Source organism: Aptenodytes patagonicus, chromosome 3 (genome assembly GCF_965638725.1).
Source record: "Aptenodytes patagonicus chromosome 3, bAptPat1.pri.cur, whole genome shotgun sequence".
Classification (NCBI taxonomy): domain Eukaryota; kingdom Metazoa; phylum Chordata; class Aves; order Sphenisciformes; family Spheniscidae; genus Aptenodytes; species Aptenodytes patagonicus.
Window position 1 is genome coordinate 92,554,792 of NC_134951.1, and position 19,419 is coordinate 92,574,210.

At 44.0% G+C, this 19,419-nt stretch overlaps 1 protein-coding gene across 2 annotated transcripts in view; it reads right to left on the reverse strand.

Annotated features, from left to right (window-relative positions):
* Window positions 1-15,655, reverse strand: part of LOC143158376 (protein ELYS-like) — a 38,779-nt gene extending 23,124 nt beyond the window's left edge. For both annotated transcript variants that reach the window (XM_076334238.1, XM_076334237.1), the window contains exons 1-11: window positions 15,535-15,655; window positions 14,051-14,304; window positions 11,738-11,918; window positions 10,755-10,962; window positions 9,393-9,509; window positions 8,319-8,403; window positions 4,798-4,948; window positions 2,737-2,869; window positions 2,468-2,649; window positions 1,935-1,996; window positions 870-998 (exon numbers count right to left, since the gene is read on the reverse strand). In XM_076334238.1, the coding sequence (XP_076190353.1) occupies window positions 870-998; window positions 1,935-1,996; window positions 2,468-2,649; window positions 2,737-2,869; window positions 4,798-4,948; window positions 8,319-8,403; window positions 9,393-9,509; window positions 10,755-10,962; window positions 11,738-11,918; window positions 14,051-14,304; window positions 15,535-15,655 (1,623 nt within the window). The remainder of the gene's footprint in view (window positions 1-869; window positions 999-1,934; window positions 1,997-2,467; window positions 2,650-2,736; window positions 2,870-4,797; window positions 4,949-8,318; window positions 8,404-9,392; window positions 9,510-10,754; window positions 10,963-11,737; window positions 11,919-14,050; window positions 14,305-15,534) is intronic.
* Window positions 15,656-19,419: the final 3,764 nt, after the last annotated feature.

Genomic DNA, 19,419 nt, shown 5'->3' on the forward strand with positions numbered 1-19,419 from the left:
GTAGACAGGAAGATGAGGGCAGTGGGAAGACTGCTCTCCCCTCCCCACTAACCGCTCCACTGTGGGATGACTAGCTAGCTGATCCCTTAGCTTAGATCCTGCCTGGGTGAAGACGCTCCATCTCTCACAAAACTCTTTGCATGAGAGAGAGAGGTTGGTGCACTGCAAATGGGAAACCTACGAAAGAGGCGGGTGAAGTCACTATGGTGGGATAAAGCAGGTAGAAGGTAGTGGGTGTCATGAGATAAAGGTGATTAAGGTGTTGCAGCAACAAGAGGGCACTCTAAGAGGAGTAAATTGGGCTACTGTAGCACAAGGCAAAGGCTACAGAGGTGAAGATCTGCTTTGAGAGGATGCAGAAGCGCCTACTGATGAAGGGAAAATGAGCGGAAGCGGTGATGAAAGTCTCAGGTAGAGCTGACCACAGTAATTGTTTACCACAGCCCACTTCCTTGGAAGCAAATGGTCACGTATCGTGCAGCAAGCTGATGTCTGCAATAGCTCGCATCCGAGCGAGACACCCCCTTCGTCAGCTACTGCACTGAACCTCGTGCTTTGAGAAGCTGACGGGGATGAAGGTTGTTCTGAGGGAAGGGTGCTTTCTGCTGCGCATGACCAGCACTGACTGCACGCGTCCTTGTGCGTATCTGGGGCACAGAATGAAGAGAGGGGTCTCTAAAGACTGTTCCCAGTCAACCTCAGTAGTTTGGATCGAAGACTACTACTACTTCTGCTAACTAAAGTCAAGCCCTGCATTTCAGTGCAGCTTGCAAATAACAGGAAAATCAGATCATCATGTCCTGTAGCCTCTACAGCCCCGTCAGACAAGAGGGATGTATTTCCCCCTTGATTCCCTGATACGCACTCACCTGGCTCAAACTGGATGGCTGGGCATCAACTAGCCTTGGAGACAGCAAGCCAGCTACAAGACACCTATTGTAGCTGTCATGAATGGCTTCGCTTATCGAAGGACCAGATTTCTTTAAAAAATTCAAGGTCTGAAACACCAATCAAAAACTACAGGTTAAGACAGCATTATTAGGCAGTCGCTAAGGTTCTGGATAACCACTAAGAGAACTAATACAAACGTTCACTTAAACTGTCAGGAAGCTTGCATCAATAATGTGCTTTAGGTTGGCAATCTGAGCAAGCGTTACTAGGGAGAGTCTTAAAGACGGCAGCCAAACTAACAGTTACAGTTTCTAAACCAAATCCTGTAAAACACAATAGCAGCCCTTGCAATGCTTAAGTATTTTCGAGCTGCTCTGTCACGACACAGGCCTTTCTCTTTCCCTGAACACTGACGCAAAATACATTCTCTACAAGCTAGAACTAACACACAACTTCAAATCACACTTTGGAAGACCCTTTCTGTGCTTCTTTGTGCAGAAGCTGGTTTATGTTGGAAATATTTGGCGAGCTGAAACTTACTTCAAAATTATTTGTTACAATCCGTGCAGTGGCTCGGAAGTTACAATTTGGCCAAGTTTGGGAGAAAAAACAAATTCATTTCTTCTTAAACAGTTAAGTAATTTCTCATTTTCTCCACTCTGTCCTCCTTTTTCAAGTTAATCAGGGGTCAAAACCCTAAAACTCGGGACTATGCAGGCAGTTCGACTGATGGGTAATAAAGCAGTAACAGCTTTCCCCGACTTCCACAACATTTTTGTTCTTGCCCTACAGCAACGTTCTACTCCTTTCTAGACATTCAATCCCTGATCGTGCTTCAACAGGAGACAATGGTAGTTTTACAGTCCCGAGAGTGGACCTGAAACATGACCGTTTGCATAAAACTGGCAGGATACGATTGCAATTATGCGTGCGGATGGGCAGGATGAGCGTAAAACGGTCTCTGACACCGAAAGCAGTGCCACAGAAAACTTAGAAGAGGTACATCTCTTGACAGTCTCAATAAAGACACAGTAAAAGATCACCTCCTTCTGGAAGCCGGTGCAAGTCATGCGAACGACTCCGGAGTTCAGCAAGCACGTACCATCTGCAGAAACAACGAACGTTTGACAGCACTCCGTACTCTCACAGTTATGTTATGACCAGTTCACATTTTCGAAATAGCAATATCGGGAAAGATATAACTGAGTACCTGTTTTCTTCATCACATCACTTACAAACTTGTTAAAAAAAATTACTGCGTGTAGGAATTTTCTCTCTAGCGCTGCCGAGGTGCTGTGCTTTCAGCTTCAGTTCAAAGTCGTTTCATTTTATAACCATCGCCACTTCACAGGCTACGTTACAAAAGCACCCAAACCCAAAACGCAGCAGACCGTCAGATATGTTTCACAACACTAAATGCTTTCCTAGTACAATGTCATCAGAGTTGGGTTTGTGGGGGGTTGGGGTGTTTTGGCTTGGTTTGGGTTTTGAGTGACAAACAACGAACAAGAGAACCAATAAATGGCATTTGACCTCCGTTTAAGCTTATCGCTATTAAAAGCGGTGAAATACCTACCAAAATTATAGGTGCTTGGATGAAAAAACTGCTCAGGTGGTGGATAAGAAGGAGGAACTCCCCGGCTTAGACTCCGCTCACGTACCAGAATATCCAAAATGAGGTTTGGAGAAGTCACGCTTACCACAGTATCCAGCGACCACAATGCGAAATAGGGGCAATCGTGAAGGAATTCTTCTGGCCTTAAAGAAAACAAGCGCATAAGCTGAACGCCCACTTTCAAACGAATTGTTTGTAGGGATATTGAAAACAACTTAACAAAAATCTACCTTAGCGAATCTGGCATTTGAGCATGGTACCAGCGATTAATGTCAAATACACCCAAATAAGTAGATGGTCTTCCCTGACCATGTGTATTCACTTGCCAACTGAAGATTGATACGCTGGTCTCAGGAGACACTACTGTAAAAGACAAGACATGGTTTCTTATTTGTAGAAAAGACGATACACCTGATAGTTTTAAAACACCGCTTTCTGTTTTGACTTAATTCTGTTCCATCACTCATGAAACACAGCACTTTTCACAAGTTTTTAGAAGGCACTCTCCTCAGAAACATGACACAAGTGGAGAAAATCCAAAGGCGTTTTTATTAGATTTTGACACACGGTTGATAGAGGATGGCATCACAGAAGAGGTGGAAGTTGCCACTTCAGGACTAAATCAAAGACAATAAACAGAAATAGCCTAGAATGATCATGCAAGTGTCTTCCTTCCAACATCAGACATACGTTAAGGCCAGAGAGGGAAGGTGAATAACGCAGTCAAAACAAAAGGCTATGAAAGTTCTCGCTGCAGCAGGCTCAAAGATATGGTCAGAGCATAACTGAATTTGTAAACCCAGAGATGTATGTTGACTTATTGCAAGGTAAGGAAAGACGTCGTAAGAGTTTTAACTGTGTATATGGACAAGGAAAGCTGCTGCTTTAAGAACTCGTGTACTCCTAATAGGTGCAGGAACCTATTAGGTTTAGAGAGGACAAACTGGACAGGCAGATCATAGAACTATACAACGATTCAGGTTGGAAAAGACCCTTAAGATCATCAAGCCCAACCGTAAACCTAACGCTGCCAAGTCCACCACTAAACCATGTCCCTAAGCGCCACGTCTCCACGTCTTTTAAATACCTCCAGGGGTGGTGACTCCACCACTTCCCTGGGCAGCCTGTTCCAATGTTTAACCACTCTTTCAGTGAAGAATTTTTTCCTCATGTCCAATCTAAACCTCCCCTGGCGCAACTTCAGGCCATTTCCTCTCGTCCTATCGCTTGTTACCTGGGAGAAGGGACTGACACCCACCTCACCACAACCTCCTTTCGGGTAGTTGTAGAGAGCGACAAGGTCTCCCCTCAGCCTCCTTTTCTCCAGGCTAAACAACCCCAGGTCCCTCAGCCGCTCTTCATAAGACTTGTTCTCCAGACCCTTCACCAGCTTCATTGCTCTTCTTTGGACACGCTCCAGCACCTCGACGTCCTCCTTGTAGTGAGGGGCCCAAAACTGAACACAGTATTCGAGGTGCGGCCTCACCAGTGCCGAGTACAGGGGCACGATCACTTCCCTACTCCTGCTGGCCCCACTGTTTCTGATACAAGCATACTGATGCCATTGGCCTTCTTGGCCACCCGGGCACACTGCCGGCTCACATTCAGCCGGCTGTTGACCAACACCCCCAGGTCCTTTTCCACCAGGCAGCTTTCCAGCCACTCTTCCCCAAGCCTCTAGCATTGCATGGGGTTCTTATGACCCAAGTGCAGGACCCGGCACTTCGCCTTGCTGACCCTCATGCAGTTGGCCTCGGCCCATCGATCCAGCCTCTCCAGATCCCTCTGCAGAGCCTTCCTACCCTCGAGCAGATCAACACTCCCGCCCAACTTGGTGTCGTCTGCAAACTTACTGAGGGTGCACTCGATCCCCTCATCCAGATCACCGATAATTATTTCAAACAGAAACTGACCGGCCACCAACTGGATGCAGATGCAGACATAGGTTTGCACAGGAAAAAAAACATTCAGGTAACATTCCTAAGCAATGGAGAGGATGATCTTATTGCTCAAAGAAGACAGCTGGAGGAATAAAACGACTGACAAGCATTACACAGATGACCCCACCATACGTCGCTGTAGCGTGTCAGCAAGCATAAAATAAAACCTATTTTGTCCTTTAAAGCAGCCCCACGTAACTTAAGCACCCAATTTGCCTTTTTCAAGAAGCCCAACAAGCTAGTCTATACAGATATTTAAGACTTTCACACTGCGGGTACAGAACAGCGTTCATTGCTTGGATTCTAAAACCGTTTCTTTTAGAATAGCCAAACACGGACATCAGAACAAACCTTCATTAACGCTATCCTCTCTGTCAACGTGGTTGCGAAATTTTTCTACAGTCTGGCAGCTGAGTAATTTGGCATTGCTGGTCTGCCCTCTCAAGGGAAAGACTCCACCCGTGAGATCTAAACTGTACCTTTCATCACAGTATTCCAAACCCTGCAGAAAAAATAAAAGGAGAGAGAAAAGGTCATTTGGGGCTAAAAACATACGTTATACCGAAACATGAAAGAACGTATACCTCTAGTAGAATATGCACAGTACAGTGTGTATTTCCCATGAGCTTATTTCTGATGGCCAATAGAAACGACATCTGACGTGCAAGAGAACTAAGTGTCAAATCGTAACGGGCAAGTTTGGCTGTAAAGGCTTTGCACATTTTCAAAATCTAGCATTTCCCTAACGTTATTCAGTTCTAAACATGTTTTGCAGAATTCCTTGCAACATCAAGGTTCCTTTACAAACCTAAACATATGTCTACAAAGAGATATCTGAAATAGCGTAACACATAAGCACGCAAAGCTCTTTGCTCCGTGTCTTGATTAACAGAACTGATGAAGTTAGAGAAGTCATGGCATTACAGCAGCTAAAGCTCTGTCGAGAGGTATTATTATCCGTAGGCACACCACTAGAGCGAAAATGCATCTCTCTGTAGTAGCTATGAGAACTTCTTCCTGGTTAACGATCTTCTTTCAAACCGCGTAAGCTCTTACCAGCTCCTCCTCTAATCTTGCCAGAGACTAATGGGTGAAATATCCCTCAGCTCCTCCACCAAGCACAGCCAACAGCAAAAGCAGAACACAGAGGGGACGTGGGATGCACATGGGCAATGCGTTTAGGATCACAAATTACTACAGAGTCAGCAAACTACTTTGAGATATACAGAAACTCCAGCAGGGTTGTGTTGAACCTCCGATACCACCATTTTCTAAGTAAGCATTAACTGAAATACTGTCTTTCCAAATACAGCATACATTCAAACTGTCTACAATGCAACACATGAATTGTGTGTATTGTGGACAAATAGCAGCTCTACAATTAAAAAAACCCAACAAGCAAACCACCAAACAAAATCAAAAACCAACAAAAAAACACCACCAAACAAAAACCAACCAAAAATCCATCATACCGCATTCGACCCAAGTTTCCTAAACTTTCAGAGCTCTAAAATGAACTGGCACGACACAACGCATTCTCATATGATTTGATGTGATACCTCCAATTCACCTAATCTGAGAAGAGACAAGCTTTCTCTCAACCGTTCTAGGAAATGCTACCTATAAATACCGAGACTGGCTTTAAAAAAAAAAAAAAAATTCTGACATGACTAAAAAGAAAAATGCTAAATTTTGCTCTGAAGCATGCACAGTTCATTCTATTTTATCAAGTACCTTTGGACATAACAGACACGTGCAGAGTAGATAAGAAAAATCTAAACCGCCTCTTTGAAAAACTAGCATGAAGCCCAAGCAAAGAACCTCATTTTTATTGTAGAAGGAATAATCACTAAAGCCAATTTTAATAAAAGTTGTCCTGAACAAGTCCACCATTCGAAAGACCGCTTCATCAGATGAAGTACTAAAACTCCATAAACCTGTTAGAGGTGAATTTTCACTGCTAGAAATTTCAACTTTTATTCACATAGAAATGTTGGGGGGGAGCCAGCCCCCCCCAGAGTTGGGGCGGAGGGGAAGGGGGAAATAATATCAAACAAGTCCTGCCTAAGACAGCTTCTAAAGCAAACCAGTATAGTTCACATTTTCCACGCTGGGGCAAGCAAATCTCAGTTAAGGAACCCCACTGTATGGAAGATGTTCAGTAACGACTTTATTGACCAGTAAAATACGAAGACACTTCTCAAATGAGGTGCACTGGTCAGACTCTGATACGAAAGTAGGGGCTGTACACTCTGTCCATCCGCAAGCATTGTGTAGGACAAAGGTAAAGATGTGCTCCGTGACCATGACTGGATGCACGAGATTTAGCAGCTGCCGAGGTGGTATAAAAAAGATCTTTGAAAGCACAACTTAAACACACCCTTAGGTTGATTTCTTGAGCACAGACTTAAACCAGCCTTGAAGGCAATGGAGACAGAAGTTTGAGGCTCATTTACAAAAAGACAGTGCCACATGTTCCAAAAGTCCTATTTGTGACCTTTTACCACGACACAAAGTCAAAGATGCGCTGCTTCATAGCCTCAAGTCTGATTCCTGGAAAGTAAAGCACTGCTGTAGTAGAAAAGTCTTTCAAGCTCCCATGAACTCTATTCAATGAACGAGGGTCAACAGTAGTCCTCCTTGTTTACTCAGACTTGGCCTGGCAATTGGGAACACCTCTTAAATTTTCTGCCACGGAAGACAGACAAGAAACTTGACTCAGCCAGTCATGCAGGCAGACAGCCACGTAGTACTGAGCAATCTGTGACTACAAGCAAGTATTCTGAGACCAAAAGTGTCCGCTGTGGAGCACAGATCCTGTCCTAATGCACCTTTTGGGGGTTTGGGGGGGCTGGGAGTTAGTTTTGGGGGGTTTTGGCAGTAGCTGTTATCAGGTCTTGGTATGAAGCTACATGTGTAAGTGGCTCATCCGGAAGCGAGCTGAAGAGCCCGTCTTTTTGCCCCAGAGGGTCCAGCTGTTTAGTTCTCTCTTCAACTACCTCGTAAGATTGGTTCCTGTTTCAGTCTTCCACAACACTCATCACAGGGAAGCAGAAACAGCAGGGGAGTGAAATAGCTCAAATCCAGAGACTGGTGCCTGACACCTCTTATAAGCCTGTGAATGCATTACTGGTTGCATAGTCTGTAGAGGGTTAAAAGCCTCACATTAACTACACCACAGCTTTCTCAGGTCACAAACACAACAACAACAACAGTATTTAATCACTTTGTGTGCTTTTTTAAAAGAGTGGCAACGGGAATTTCTAGGAGACGCATGTTTAGAAGCTGCTTTTAAACATTTCAGCCTTCTGAGGTGGAAGCTGACACTCGTCACGTCTTACTCAGGAAAATAAGATGACCAAGAATTGCTGCATAGTAAAAGGTCCCCCATTTTAACATTAAAGTGTTGAGACAGAACAAAGCAGCCACGAGAGAAACGGCTATAGACCAATGGGGTTTTTTCCAAAGAAGCACACAGTACAAGGTACGGTCTTTGCCGCTGCTAAGGCTGTAGCTACAAGTAACTTTAAAAGAGGATAGCCCCGTCTTCTCTTCCTACGTGCCATTAATTTGGTGTTTAAATGAAGAATAATTTTATTTGTAAAAGCTGCTTCCTCTTCAGGAATTGAATTCAGTTGGGCTCTTTGCAGGTGAATCCAGTTGGAACACTCAACACTGCAGTATGAAATTGTACGACTTGTTTTCAAAACCTATGGACAAAGGCCATGCCCAAGAAGACTCAGCAAGAGATTACTTCCTTTTCATTCATCTGTGAATTTTGATGGTAAATATTACCCCTGCCAGCTTAACTGATACTCACTTCGAGAAAATTTAGTACTAGTTTCATCCTTCCACACACATGCACGTCTTACCTCGTACATGACTTGTCCTGATGCCAAGCGTTTTCTGTCACCAAATGCTAACTGCAACAGATGTAAACTCACAACATCACCTTCACTGAAAAAGGTATAAATTATGACATTTGATTACAAAGCTGCTTTATAGTCCTCATTACCATTTTATTAGATCGAGACTGAAGTTTTCCTAATAGCATGCCCTTGCTGAAAAGAAAAACAGCACTTCCCAAAACATGGCAGTCGGTCACATTTGGACGCTAAAACATAGAGGAGGAAATTTTGACACTAACAGCTTCAGGGGCAAATGCTAACCATACAGTTTGAAAGCTTTTAGATGTTGTATGGACTAAACCTTGTTGGAAAGAGCTCTGCACAGTGAAGAGTTCTCGATCAAAGCTGCTTTAAGGTCAAACCTAAAAAGATTGCCACGCTGTGAACAGCTGAGCTGATGAAATAGCTTGCTGATGCTGAAGGAGGGAGATCTTTCTCCCCTTCCCTTACCACCAAAGTCCCAGTCCCTCTCTTGCATACGCTGCACCCTTCCACACGCTCATGTGATTCATTAGCCCAGCAGGAAACCATTGACTTTTCTGCTGAACAGCGATCGTGCTCTGCCACGTGAGCTGAACTGGCTCATGAAGGCTCCAAAGACTGCTAAAGTTGGCACAAGGTAATCGGCAATACCCTCACCTCCCTCCTTTAGGGGCAGGTTGGCAGGCTGTCACATTGGCACGTCTAGTGTGTCTAGATCTGCAGCCTCAACTACTTTTAATGGTATTTTAATACCATGGTACGAACAGCAAACAAATCGTGAAGCAGTCATCAAGAAACAAGAAGTCATTTAAGAAGGCAAGCACAAAACTACAGCCACTGTTGCTTTGCCTTCTGTCAGAAGGTAGGAACTAGGAGGTCCCTCTTCACGTCTGTTAAATCCTGTAAAAAACGGCATCGTAGGCTTAACACCTTCCGTACCCGAGAGAATCTCCTGCACAGCTAAATAAACAAAACAAATACACATGTATTAACTGTATGGGAACAAGTATATATAAAAAAGAAGAATTCAGTGGCTTATACGAAGTTTTTATTCACCTTTCTTGCGTAGACTGGACAGCCCACAAGTAGCAACAATTGCGAGGATCATTCTCAGGCTCTTGAAAAGTAACAGCATAGACAGGAACCCGTCCTCCTTCAAGCTGAGAGTGGTGCCTACGGGTTTAAAAAAGAAAAAGAAAAAAGGTGAGCCTACTGGCCCTAACTGTTTGTAGACGGGTAGAAGCATCTTCTGAGAAAAGAGCACCTTACATGCTTATCCTCAAAGTACAGAAGGTCATACTTGCATCTCAAACAAGTGAGTCAAGGAAGCGACTACTTCTTACGCAACAGTCAAGAGGTGAGGAAATTACTGACCGTCAAATGCAATAACCTGGGCTTATGCCCTCCTCTGCCGGAGGAGGAGGAGGAGAAACATAAACGATCACTTCAGCTGCCAGGCAAAAGATTGTCCAAACTGTTGTAGCCTACTCCAATATCGAACTTAAAATGCAGCATATCTTCTGTGCACAAAGTTAAACCAGCGCCAAACAGAAGTAGTTTCTCGTTGCTTTACTTGGACTATGTAAAGCATTTTTCTTCCAGACTTCTGAACCTTATTTGTACCTTCACAATCTATTCTTGCCACCTAATTACTGCTCCACTCTCTCTCTTTATGCATCCAATAGTTTCTGGAGAGTCACTGCAGATTTGCTCAAGTGAATCCCTATCTCAATTTGGTCAAATATTTCAAGTGAGATTGCTCTTTGGCAGATTTAAAATCGTCTCTTAGTTTTTCTGCTGCTTATAAATTCACATGTCCCTTGTGCTCATCTCCAAGTGTCCCAAGCAAACTTTCATTCACATGCATCGTTGCCTGAAACGTAGGAAAGAATATATTTTCCGGCACACATCAGCTATTGATTTTTCATGTCTCACTAGTTTCATCCTGGACACTTTAGAGAATATTGTCACCAAAATCACGTTATTGACATACTTAAGCCTTCCAATGTATGCCCTAATTGCAGGAACTGGTCCTGAAAAATAGTTTTTAAAACCGGTTTCATCGAAATACGCACATTGCCTGCTTTCACTGAATACCACGGGTAGAACAAACGGTCTCATACAAATCAGCTCTGTCACATCCTCGCTGCTTGACACAACCCAAAGCAGCATGCTTTCCACAATTCCTCAATCCACAGGCACACTAAGGAAAACAGTCCTAGTCCACTGGGGAGAAGGCGGTCCACTTAATCCATGTGTGACTTAATAGTTGTTCCACAAGAGGATTTCTAAACATTCCAAGATTATACTCAAAATTCCAGTCCCTGAAAAAGTTCTCTTGACATTAACATGCTTCCTTAGGCAAAAAATTGAGACGCCGGCACCTCCAGGCATGGCCAAGTGTAAAGGCCTACTTACTCCCTCTCCAAAGTTTTCATATCCCATAGTGACAGGTAGCCGTCCGAAAAACCCACAACAAGCTGATTGCTTCTGCTTATGTAGCACAGGGTTGATATCGCTGTTCCTGAAGGATTTTGTAATTGAAAACAGAGATGTCTCCCTTCTCTGGTCACCGTTTCTCTTCTTTGTGGAACTTCAGCAGGAATTCTGGTGACAACTTCTAGGCCTACACACACAAAACCACGCAATAAATGAACGTGTTATGCCATTTAGGTTGCATTTTAAACGTGACATAATCTAATTCTACCGTCCCAGGCAGAATACCCACTTATGCAACACTTTTTTTCCTATCTCCATTTTGTATGTATTCAAAGACCATAAGAACTCTCCGACTGGACAGGTATTCTCACTCGTCTTTCAAAACTAGGTAAAAGTGTAACCTTCACAGGCAAATTCTTCTTGGACTCTGTAAGTCAGGACTTTGGGCCTCATGACGAAGCTCTCTGAAGTGGCATCAGCTCCTGAAGCCACTGTTGTAATGGCCAAAACAGCGTATGCAAGCTGAATACACAAATTAGAGATCTCATTCACCCGAATGCATGACTTTTGGTAAGTCGGATTTATTTCAAAAAACAAGACTAAAATTTGCCCCGAGCCAATTAACAGAAGCAGAAGAACATTCCCAAGAAATAGGGCACCTCTGACACAACTTCCTATCAGGCAGCTGCACGGACTCAGACGGTAAAATTCCCACACCTCACTGGCAAGAATCAGAGTGACACAGGGATCTTGGTGGCAGGGGGGCATTTCCAGCATTAGAAGGAGTATTAAGCCACTCCCATTTTTAGTCAGTTCAGGACTGTAAGGTGTCAAACCGCCACCTGCAATCAGGGGTCATAAATGTCTGCACACTCGTATCTTCAAGGTGGGGGGCATATTGTTTATTTACAAGACACAAGTTTTCTTACTTCTAAATTCAAGTTGAAAAACTGCAAGCTTACCCGATGCTTCTGTTTCATTCTGACTGCAAGCTAAATCATCCAAACAAAGGTCAACCAGAAGTAGGTGACCAACATCTGTAGCCACTGCTGCCACTCCAAAGAGCCATCGCAGACTCTGATGTAGGTGCTGAGTGCTCACACTGGGTCCTCCGTGATTAGTTATGGGTTCTATAGCAGTTACCTACAGGAAAACTACAAGTTACTGTTTAAGCTGCTTGACAAGCCAAAGAGAAATCACTCAAGAGTGGAGCCAGAATTAGCACATCGGAAACAAGAAAGTACATACAGGATCATAAGACATAAAAACAAAGCATTGTTCCCAATTGTATCGAGGCGGGGGCGGGGGCGGGAGGGAAGCCCTGCACAAAAATCTGTTACTGCCTTCCATTTACTAGATTTCCTACAGTTATTTAACTGAACTAACTTCAACTTCAATGGTGCATTCTAGTATTACAGCTTACCAATTTCCATTTCCTACCTAGAAACAATTAGCTCTAAGAAACTTAGAAAACCAGTTATATGCCAGAAACTTTACCATATTTAAGGGACTTAAGTTTAAGAAAGACAAAACTACATCTAGTTCTCCCACCGCTCACAGCCCACCAGCACTGTGATGCAGTCTATGCCTTCTTTGCCAAACAGGTATTAGGATGCGTGGTGGCGGTAAGTCAGGCGGGACAGCGGCCAAGTCGCACGGTAGACACACCACTTCCACGGGGACGAAACATTTTCAGAAAGTGTTGAAGGGACACGCTGCCCTAGTGAAATTTACACTCGTCCTCATTTAGAAGAAAAATAACCACCAGAGAAAGTAAAAAAGGTTTTAAATGCGCACCAGCACTTTTATGAATGTGAACAAAAATTTAAAAAGCCAGCCTAAAACAACCTGTGTCCTGTCTATGCTGATCTAACTAATCTAATAGGAAAAAGATAGGAAGCAAAATGAAAGCAACAGACCAAACGTGCTTGGAATCAAGAGCATTCAGGGCAGAAGAGCAGAAATTCAGGTAAGCTTTGGCTTTATTCCAATATTCATAACCTTTACCACACAACAGCCAACTTCCCCCCCCCACCCCCAAGGCTTCTTCATATTTTCTCCTGAACCATCTTTTTGTGGTGTAGACAAACTCCCCAACACAAGTGATAGTTATAACCACGTTCTATTCCAAATCACTGCTGCAGACACAGATCCAATATGTGACGTGATCCTTCTTAACCTTTCCTTTTCCTATTCCCAGCTTACTTAGATTTAAGAAAGAAAACCTAACAAAGCTATGTCATTTTTCACAGCCACAATTTACTTACTGATTATAGGCTTATGTCAGCACACAGCTTGCCTCTCCGTCTGAAACGCCCAGATTTACCCAGATGATAGGCAAACTAACACAGAGGAGCACCAACCCGGCTCCTATCTTCAGAAATTACCACCGTACAAATGCTTACTACTGGTAACCGCACTGTAGCATTACAAACAAACAAAACTCCACCTGTATGCTAGCAAGTCAAACCAAATCACGTTAGGGAAAGCTGAGTAATAAGTAAGTATTTATTTGTTGCCGATGCTGAGAGGATAAAGATGGAGTGAATCTTGATGTTCTATTAACTTACGCTGGTTCTTGTTTACATGAAGATAATGAGACTAGGGGACATTACATCATTGGAGTTTACGGGTTATAGAAGACAGAAAAAATTAGTAACGTACTACCAGTTTGTGTAGTGTATCCCACCTACACAAACACAGTCGTCAATAAGCAGAGATTCAAGGACTGCAGACTGAAAGTCGATCTTTCAACAGTCTGTCGGATAACTCTCTAAAGGCTCTTTTTTCCTACCCGAACTCAACAGAAAAATGTGTTCTGCTCTCAAGTCACCTGCTTGCTAGCCTGAGATTCATGGGAATGTGTCTAAGTCACGCACAGCTCAGCTACGGAGGTTTGAGATATTTTAAAGAAAGACGGTATTTCTGACAGAAATTAACCGTTTAGGAAAAGTATGTTACAGGCTCTTTAAAGAGTGGGGTCTTCTTCTTTTCACTCTGGCCCAAAAAAGGTATCTTTCAATGCCTTTTTGTGGAAGTGGAGAATTAGGTAACTACGTGCTCTACCACAAAACCAGAAAACTTCTTTTACGATCAGTAAGCTCAAAAGACAATGGTGCCGTTAAGGCCGAGATTTTACATCAAGGCTCTCTTGACTGGATCCTCTGTAGAAAAAATACCTCCTACAAAGAGACGCTCCAAAGCTTTTCCCGAAACAGGATTATGCAGCGCCTAACAACATAAAGGCTTCGTTTCTCCAATTAAAAAGGACGTACCCTTCCTGGAAGAACAACTGCTTTAGCCACTCTTGATATTCCAAGGTCGTACAGACAGAGAACACTTCCCTCTGCTTCTTCCAACCCAACCAGCAGTCCAGTTCTCTTCTGCCAGGAAAACTCCTTTACCACACGAACAGTGGGAGGCTGTTCATTTACTCCACTGAAACGATATGCAGAGCGCCGCTCTCCTGTCACAGAGTTCACTACCTCGAGTTGAGGACCACGCGCCAGCCATGCTAGGCCATTTCTCCCTGTAAGAGAAAAGAAAGCTGACTAAAGCAAATTTCCAACAGAAGATGGAAACAACTGAAAAAATCACAGTCACCGCCCCTTCCCTTCAATAAAAGTACCTAACAGAGGAAGACCGACTTACCTAATTCTGGTCCATTATTTAAAATCACCCATTGAAATCCTCAAGCAATACATCTTAAAATTAACAACCTTATTACTTTGCATCTCTACTTGTCATTCCTGCACTGAAGAACTGTGGTGGTCTGGGATAAAGATTACAATACCTTGATCTATACTCTTTATACCGTTTTCAGCTTGGTTTTGCTGGAAATCCTCTCAATCCCTACGGGAATACAAGCATATTTCAAAGCATACTTCAGATATAACCAATCTAAGCCAATTCATTTCTAGTGTATTAATTTTACTTGACACATGCCGACTTTGGGCAGGGATTTGGACTTCAACAGGAAATTATCTTAAAATGGGCACCGTGTTAGTAAATTTAAACTCTTACACGTGCTGATTACAGAAAGAAATTAACACATTTTGTTCCACTGACCTACTTCAAACTCAAAGGAAGTATTAACTCGATCACTGCCCTTACAGTCAGGCAGAGAGACTCTACCTGGTCTCAACAGAAGCCTAGACATCCCGGTAGGCACCCAGCTCTACTTTCAGGTCACCCAGAAAGTCAACTCCCTAACCTGCTTAGCCACCTTCAGCAACTCTCACTGGGTACTCATCTGCATCCTGTCAAATACTTTGGAAATATGGCTGCAGCGCTTAACAGTGCTATCCTCTTCCTTCTGTTTTTAGTCAGACTCAAAAGGAAAAACCAGGGGGGGTTGCCTCTGTAACACTGTAGAAGAACTATTCCTGCGTGCGATGGCATGACGGTCACAGAGCTTGAGCTGGTGCAAATAAATAGGGCCCAAAGCAACGCTTTTACCTTTTTGAAAACTGCCTTTTGTTTCTTTAGAAATTGAGGAGGGCTCACTGACTCAGCATGTTTAAGTAAACTATTTTCATAGCACAAGATTGGTGCGGGTGGTTGTAATGTCAAAGTTTAACTCTACTAACGTTTTAATTTTAGCATTTTTAATAGTTAAAACATCCTTTTTGTTCTCTCGATACCTGATGCATCTTAACAGCACCAACCAGACACAGCTGATACTATGACCCTATGCTTCAGGTAACCTCCGGGCAATAACAACTTCATACCAAGACCGAAGTTAAAGGAAAATGCTCACCTCCAGAAAACTTCCCGCGCAGCACAGAGTCGAGGCTTATCTCATCTTCCCCAAGTGCCTGAATAGTCCCCTCTGGAAACCGCAGCAGACTGCTCGTTACCTGAGCCGTTAGGTCTCGCATTCTTCACTGTAAGTAAGGAAACAAATGCAAAAATAGACTCCTGCCAGCCACAAGTATTTCTGAGATTGACAGACGTTCCATCAGTCTGCAGTGAATAATCTCCTATCCATCTCCTGTAGCTCTTTTCCTTAAAAAAGTGGCACTCAGGACGGTTTTTGATCTCACAGCAGAGCAAAAGGAGAATCCTTGGCTTTTCTGATGCCTATGAGATCACCAACAAGAAGTGATGCAGAGGTATTGACAAGACAAATAACAGGGGAAAAAAACCCCAATAGACTGGGTTCAAGTCGACTCACATAGGTTAGTAAGAGGCGATCTGAGAAAAACCGTATTTTAAAAAGCTTCTCGGCAACAGGTATAAGTCTCCATTTGTGCTTTCCCTTGATTTTATACTTCATTATTTATTGTCAATTGTCTTCTAGCAGATTTCACGCATCATTTACGTCTTGTCCGCTTTTTGCGTGTTTATTTTGCACATTAAGGAATACCGAGTTCTTAACTACCTGCATTCTCAAATTCTTCCAGAAAATGTACTCTTGAGATGTTCACATTACAAGCGATACAGACTTTCACAGCTCATCAAGCAGAGAGTAGTTTTCCACACACTTATGACGTAAACACCACACAAGCACTTTAAAACACTGATTTTCTTCTACACTTAAACCCTCCTATTCCTTACTCCAGTCCTTTCCTTCCTATTGCCTGTCCTTATCACATCTCTGCAGTCTTCTGCAAAAATTTCTAGGCCTTTCAGCCAGTTTCCACACTTCTGTAGGTGCTCCACAAAGAGGTCACCTTTCAGCATGTCAAGAGAGATGCTTTTTGTGGAAAAACTTAAAAGCTGAAGTGATTTGCAAGACTAAAGAGGTGGCTAAATAAGAGATATTCCATACGCATGGAAATACAAACCACTTTAAGTAGCAGTGTTTTGCAAGTTCTGTGGGTTATTGAAAAAGCCTCTGGAAGACAAGACAGATTTAATTATCTTGTTCAAACAGCACCGCTTTCGTCATGAAGCCTCAAAAGGAAGATAGTAGACGTAGTTCGCTGTTCCTGGGTGTTAGGCATGCTGACCAACTCAGGCATCAAACAGAACCCTTACCCTGTGCTACAAACCAGTACAGCCAGCCACTTCAATGTGCACACAAAGCCTACTGCATTAACTGTACCATACATGTTCTCCTGCAAAGAAAGTTTTATGATTGTTTCTTCCAGCGTGCACTAATTGGAATTGGCATTGGGATCTGCTGTACTTCAAGTCACAAGCACTCCATTTGAGACTCTGTTCAGTAACTTCTGCCAGCATGGAAACAACGAGCGCGTGAAACGCAGGAAGAGTAAGTCAGGGTCCGCGCTAAGCACAAGTCAACATTTGGAAAAAACTGTTGCCGATGGCAAAGCCAGTATTGCAGGACGCGGCTGCAGCCGGCCAGCCTGACCACTGCCAGCAGCCACAGCTGGCACAGGTCAAGTTCCAAGCGGGACAACTTCTTTGCAGTAGTTTTGCTGGGTTTGCTTTTTGGTACTTGTCATCATTTCAAAGCGACAGCGGGACGAACTTTTGCACTGCCTCTAGGGGCTCCAGAGAGTAAAAAGCCCCACAATTTGACCAGCATGCTGGCTTAGCTTAGTTGGAATGCTTCAATGAATATGTTTTACGAGTAACCCTTAGTACCAAATACTAATACAGATCTATCGGGTTGGTGAAGAGCGTCTTTTAAATGTTTCCGCTTGTGCCCATTGCCTCTGGTCCTGTCACTGGGCACCCCTGGAAAGTACTTGGCTCCGTCTTCTTTACCCCCTCCCTTCGGGTATTTAGATGCATTGATGAGATCCGCCCTGAGCCTCCTCTTCTCCAGGCTGAATAGTCCCAGCTCTCCCAGCCTTTCATCACAGGAGAGATGCTCCAGTCCCCTCTAACCATCTTTGTAGCCCTTCGCTGGGCCCTCTCCAGGACCTCCATCTCTCTCTTGTGAGACTGGGGAGCCCAGGCCTGGACACAGCACTTCAGGTGTGGCCTCACCAGTGCTGACGGGAGGAAGGGTCACCTCCCTCCACCTGCTGGCAACGCTCCTCCTCAGGCAGCCCGGGATACCGTCAGCCGCCTTTGCCGCAAGGGCACGTTGCTGCCTCACGGTCAACTTGGTGTCCACCAGGACGCCCAGGGGCTTTTCTGCCAAGCTGCTTTCCAGCTGGGCAGCCCCCGGCATATACTGGTGCATGGGCTTGTTCTTCCCCAGGTGCAGGACTTTGCACTTCCCCTTGTTGAACTGCACGAGGCTCCCGTCAGCCCGTTTCTCCAGCCTGCCGAAGCCCCTCTGGATGGCAGCACGACCCACTGGTGTACCGCCACTCTTCCCGGTTTCCTATCATCAGCCAGCTTGCTGCGGGTACACTCTGCCCCATCATCCAGATCGTCAATGAAAACACTGAACAATTAACGCCCCCTCCCCGCCCCCGCCAAAGTAGCCTACTTTCAAATATTCGGTTCGTCAGTCCGGCTTTAAGGGAGAACACTGACTATGACAACGTACATGAAGGAATTTTAGGCAACAGCACAAAATTCCACAAAGAGCACCTATGATTGCAGTGAATTAAAAACAAATGAACCTTTTTTGTAAATAAGCACGGAGATGTCTGAAAAACAAGTCTGTGTGGTAAGTACTTCATGAGTGCTACTGTAATATATTACAGTAGAAGCAAGAGAGTTTTAAGAAAAAGAGTGAACAAGTATCTTCCCGTAGGGCAGGTCATAGCATTCCCGGAAACTTCTCATCCGCATGCTCCCCAGGAGTCACCCCGAGTCACCCTGCCTTTGCCACTGCCTACCTCAACAGGCCAGGAGCACAGAACTTTGTGTGGCCAAATTGGAAATCAAACTCTACTGGGGAGATTTGAGTTTAAAACCAAACCACTCACCACCCCAAACTCCCCACCAAAGCAGAAAGAATTCTTCTCTGGCGGATTCTGGTTTACTCCTGAACACAGCTCGCACCTTGACACAGCGTAGTCCCGTCTACAGTGCACGTCAAATGTGCTTATCAGTCCAATACCACCGCTAAGAACCATCAAATAAGTAACACTCCAACACCTGGACCATTCACGTCACTTTACATTTAATCATGCTGCAGTTATTAACTGCGTATAAAAGCGTGTGAAAGTATAAAAGCTGGAGCATCAGGCACGCCCAGGCTTCCGAAGCTAGTAAGCCAACGGGCGTTTTAAACATTTTTTCTCTGGACACCTGGCTTGGCAATAGGGAGCCGGGAAGGTAAAATCCATGACAAATTATGAACAATAGAGATATACATATAGCAATCTGGTTCTTAGGATGTCTGACTTGCATCATTCTGCTAAGTTAAACCAAGGATGAGTGGGAAATCAAAACAGTGGGAAAATAGTTAGATGGCGATAGGTTAAAGGCATGAAGCCTCTCCTTTAAGAGATCTATCCAACACTAACGGCTTTTCTGCTCTCTTTGAAAACAATGACTGCAACCACATTCCTATTCCTGTCTCTTAGACATCAGATTAGTCTAAAACGCCACAGGCTTACTCCATGTTGAGGGGTAAACCAGAATCCAACCTCCCAGCTGTATCCTATACCAAAGTGGTCTGTGTACAACTTGCCAAAATGACCATTCTTCTTTACCCTAGGTGCTTATGACTTCCAAACATCGTGAACCATTTCCAAAGAAGGGAACATGCCACCGCTCGTAGACTGATGATTGACTTTTGGATTAAAAAGCTCCAGGGAAAAAAAAA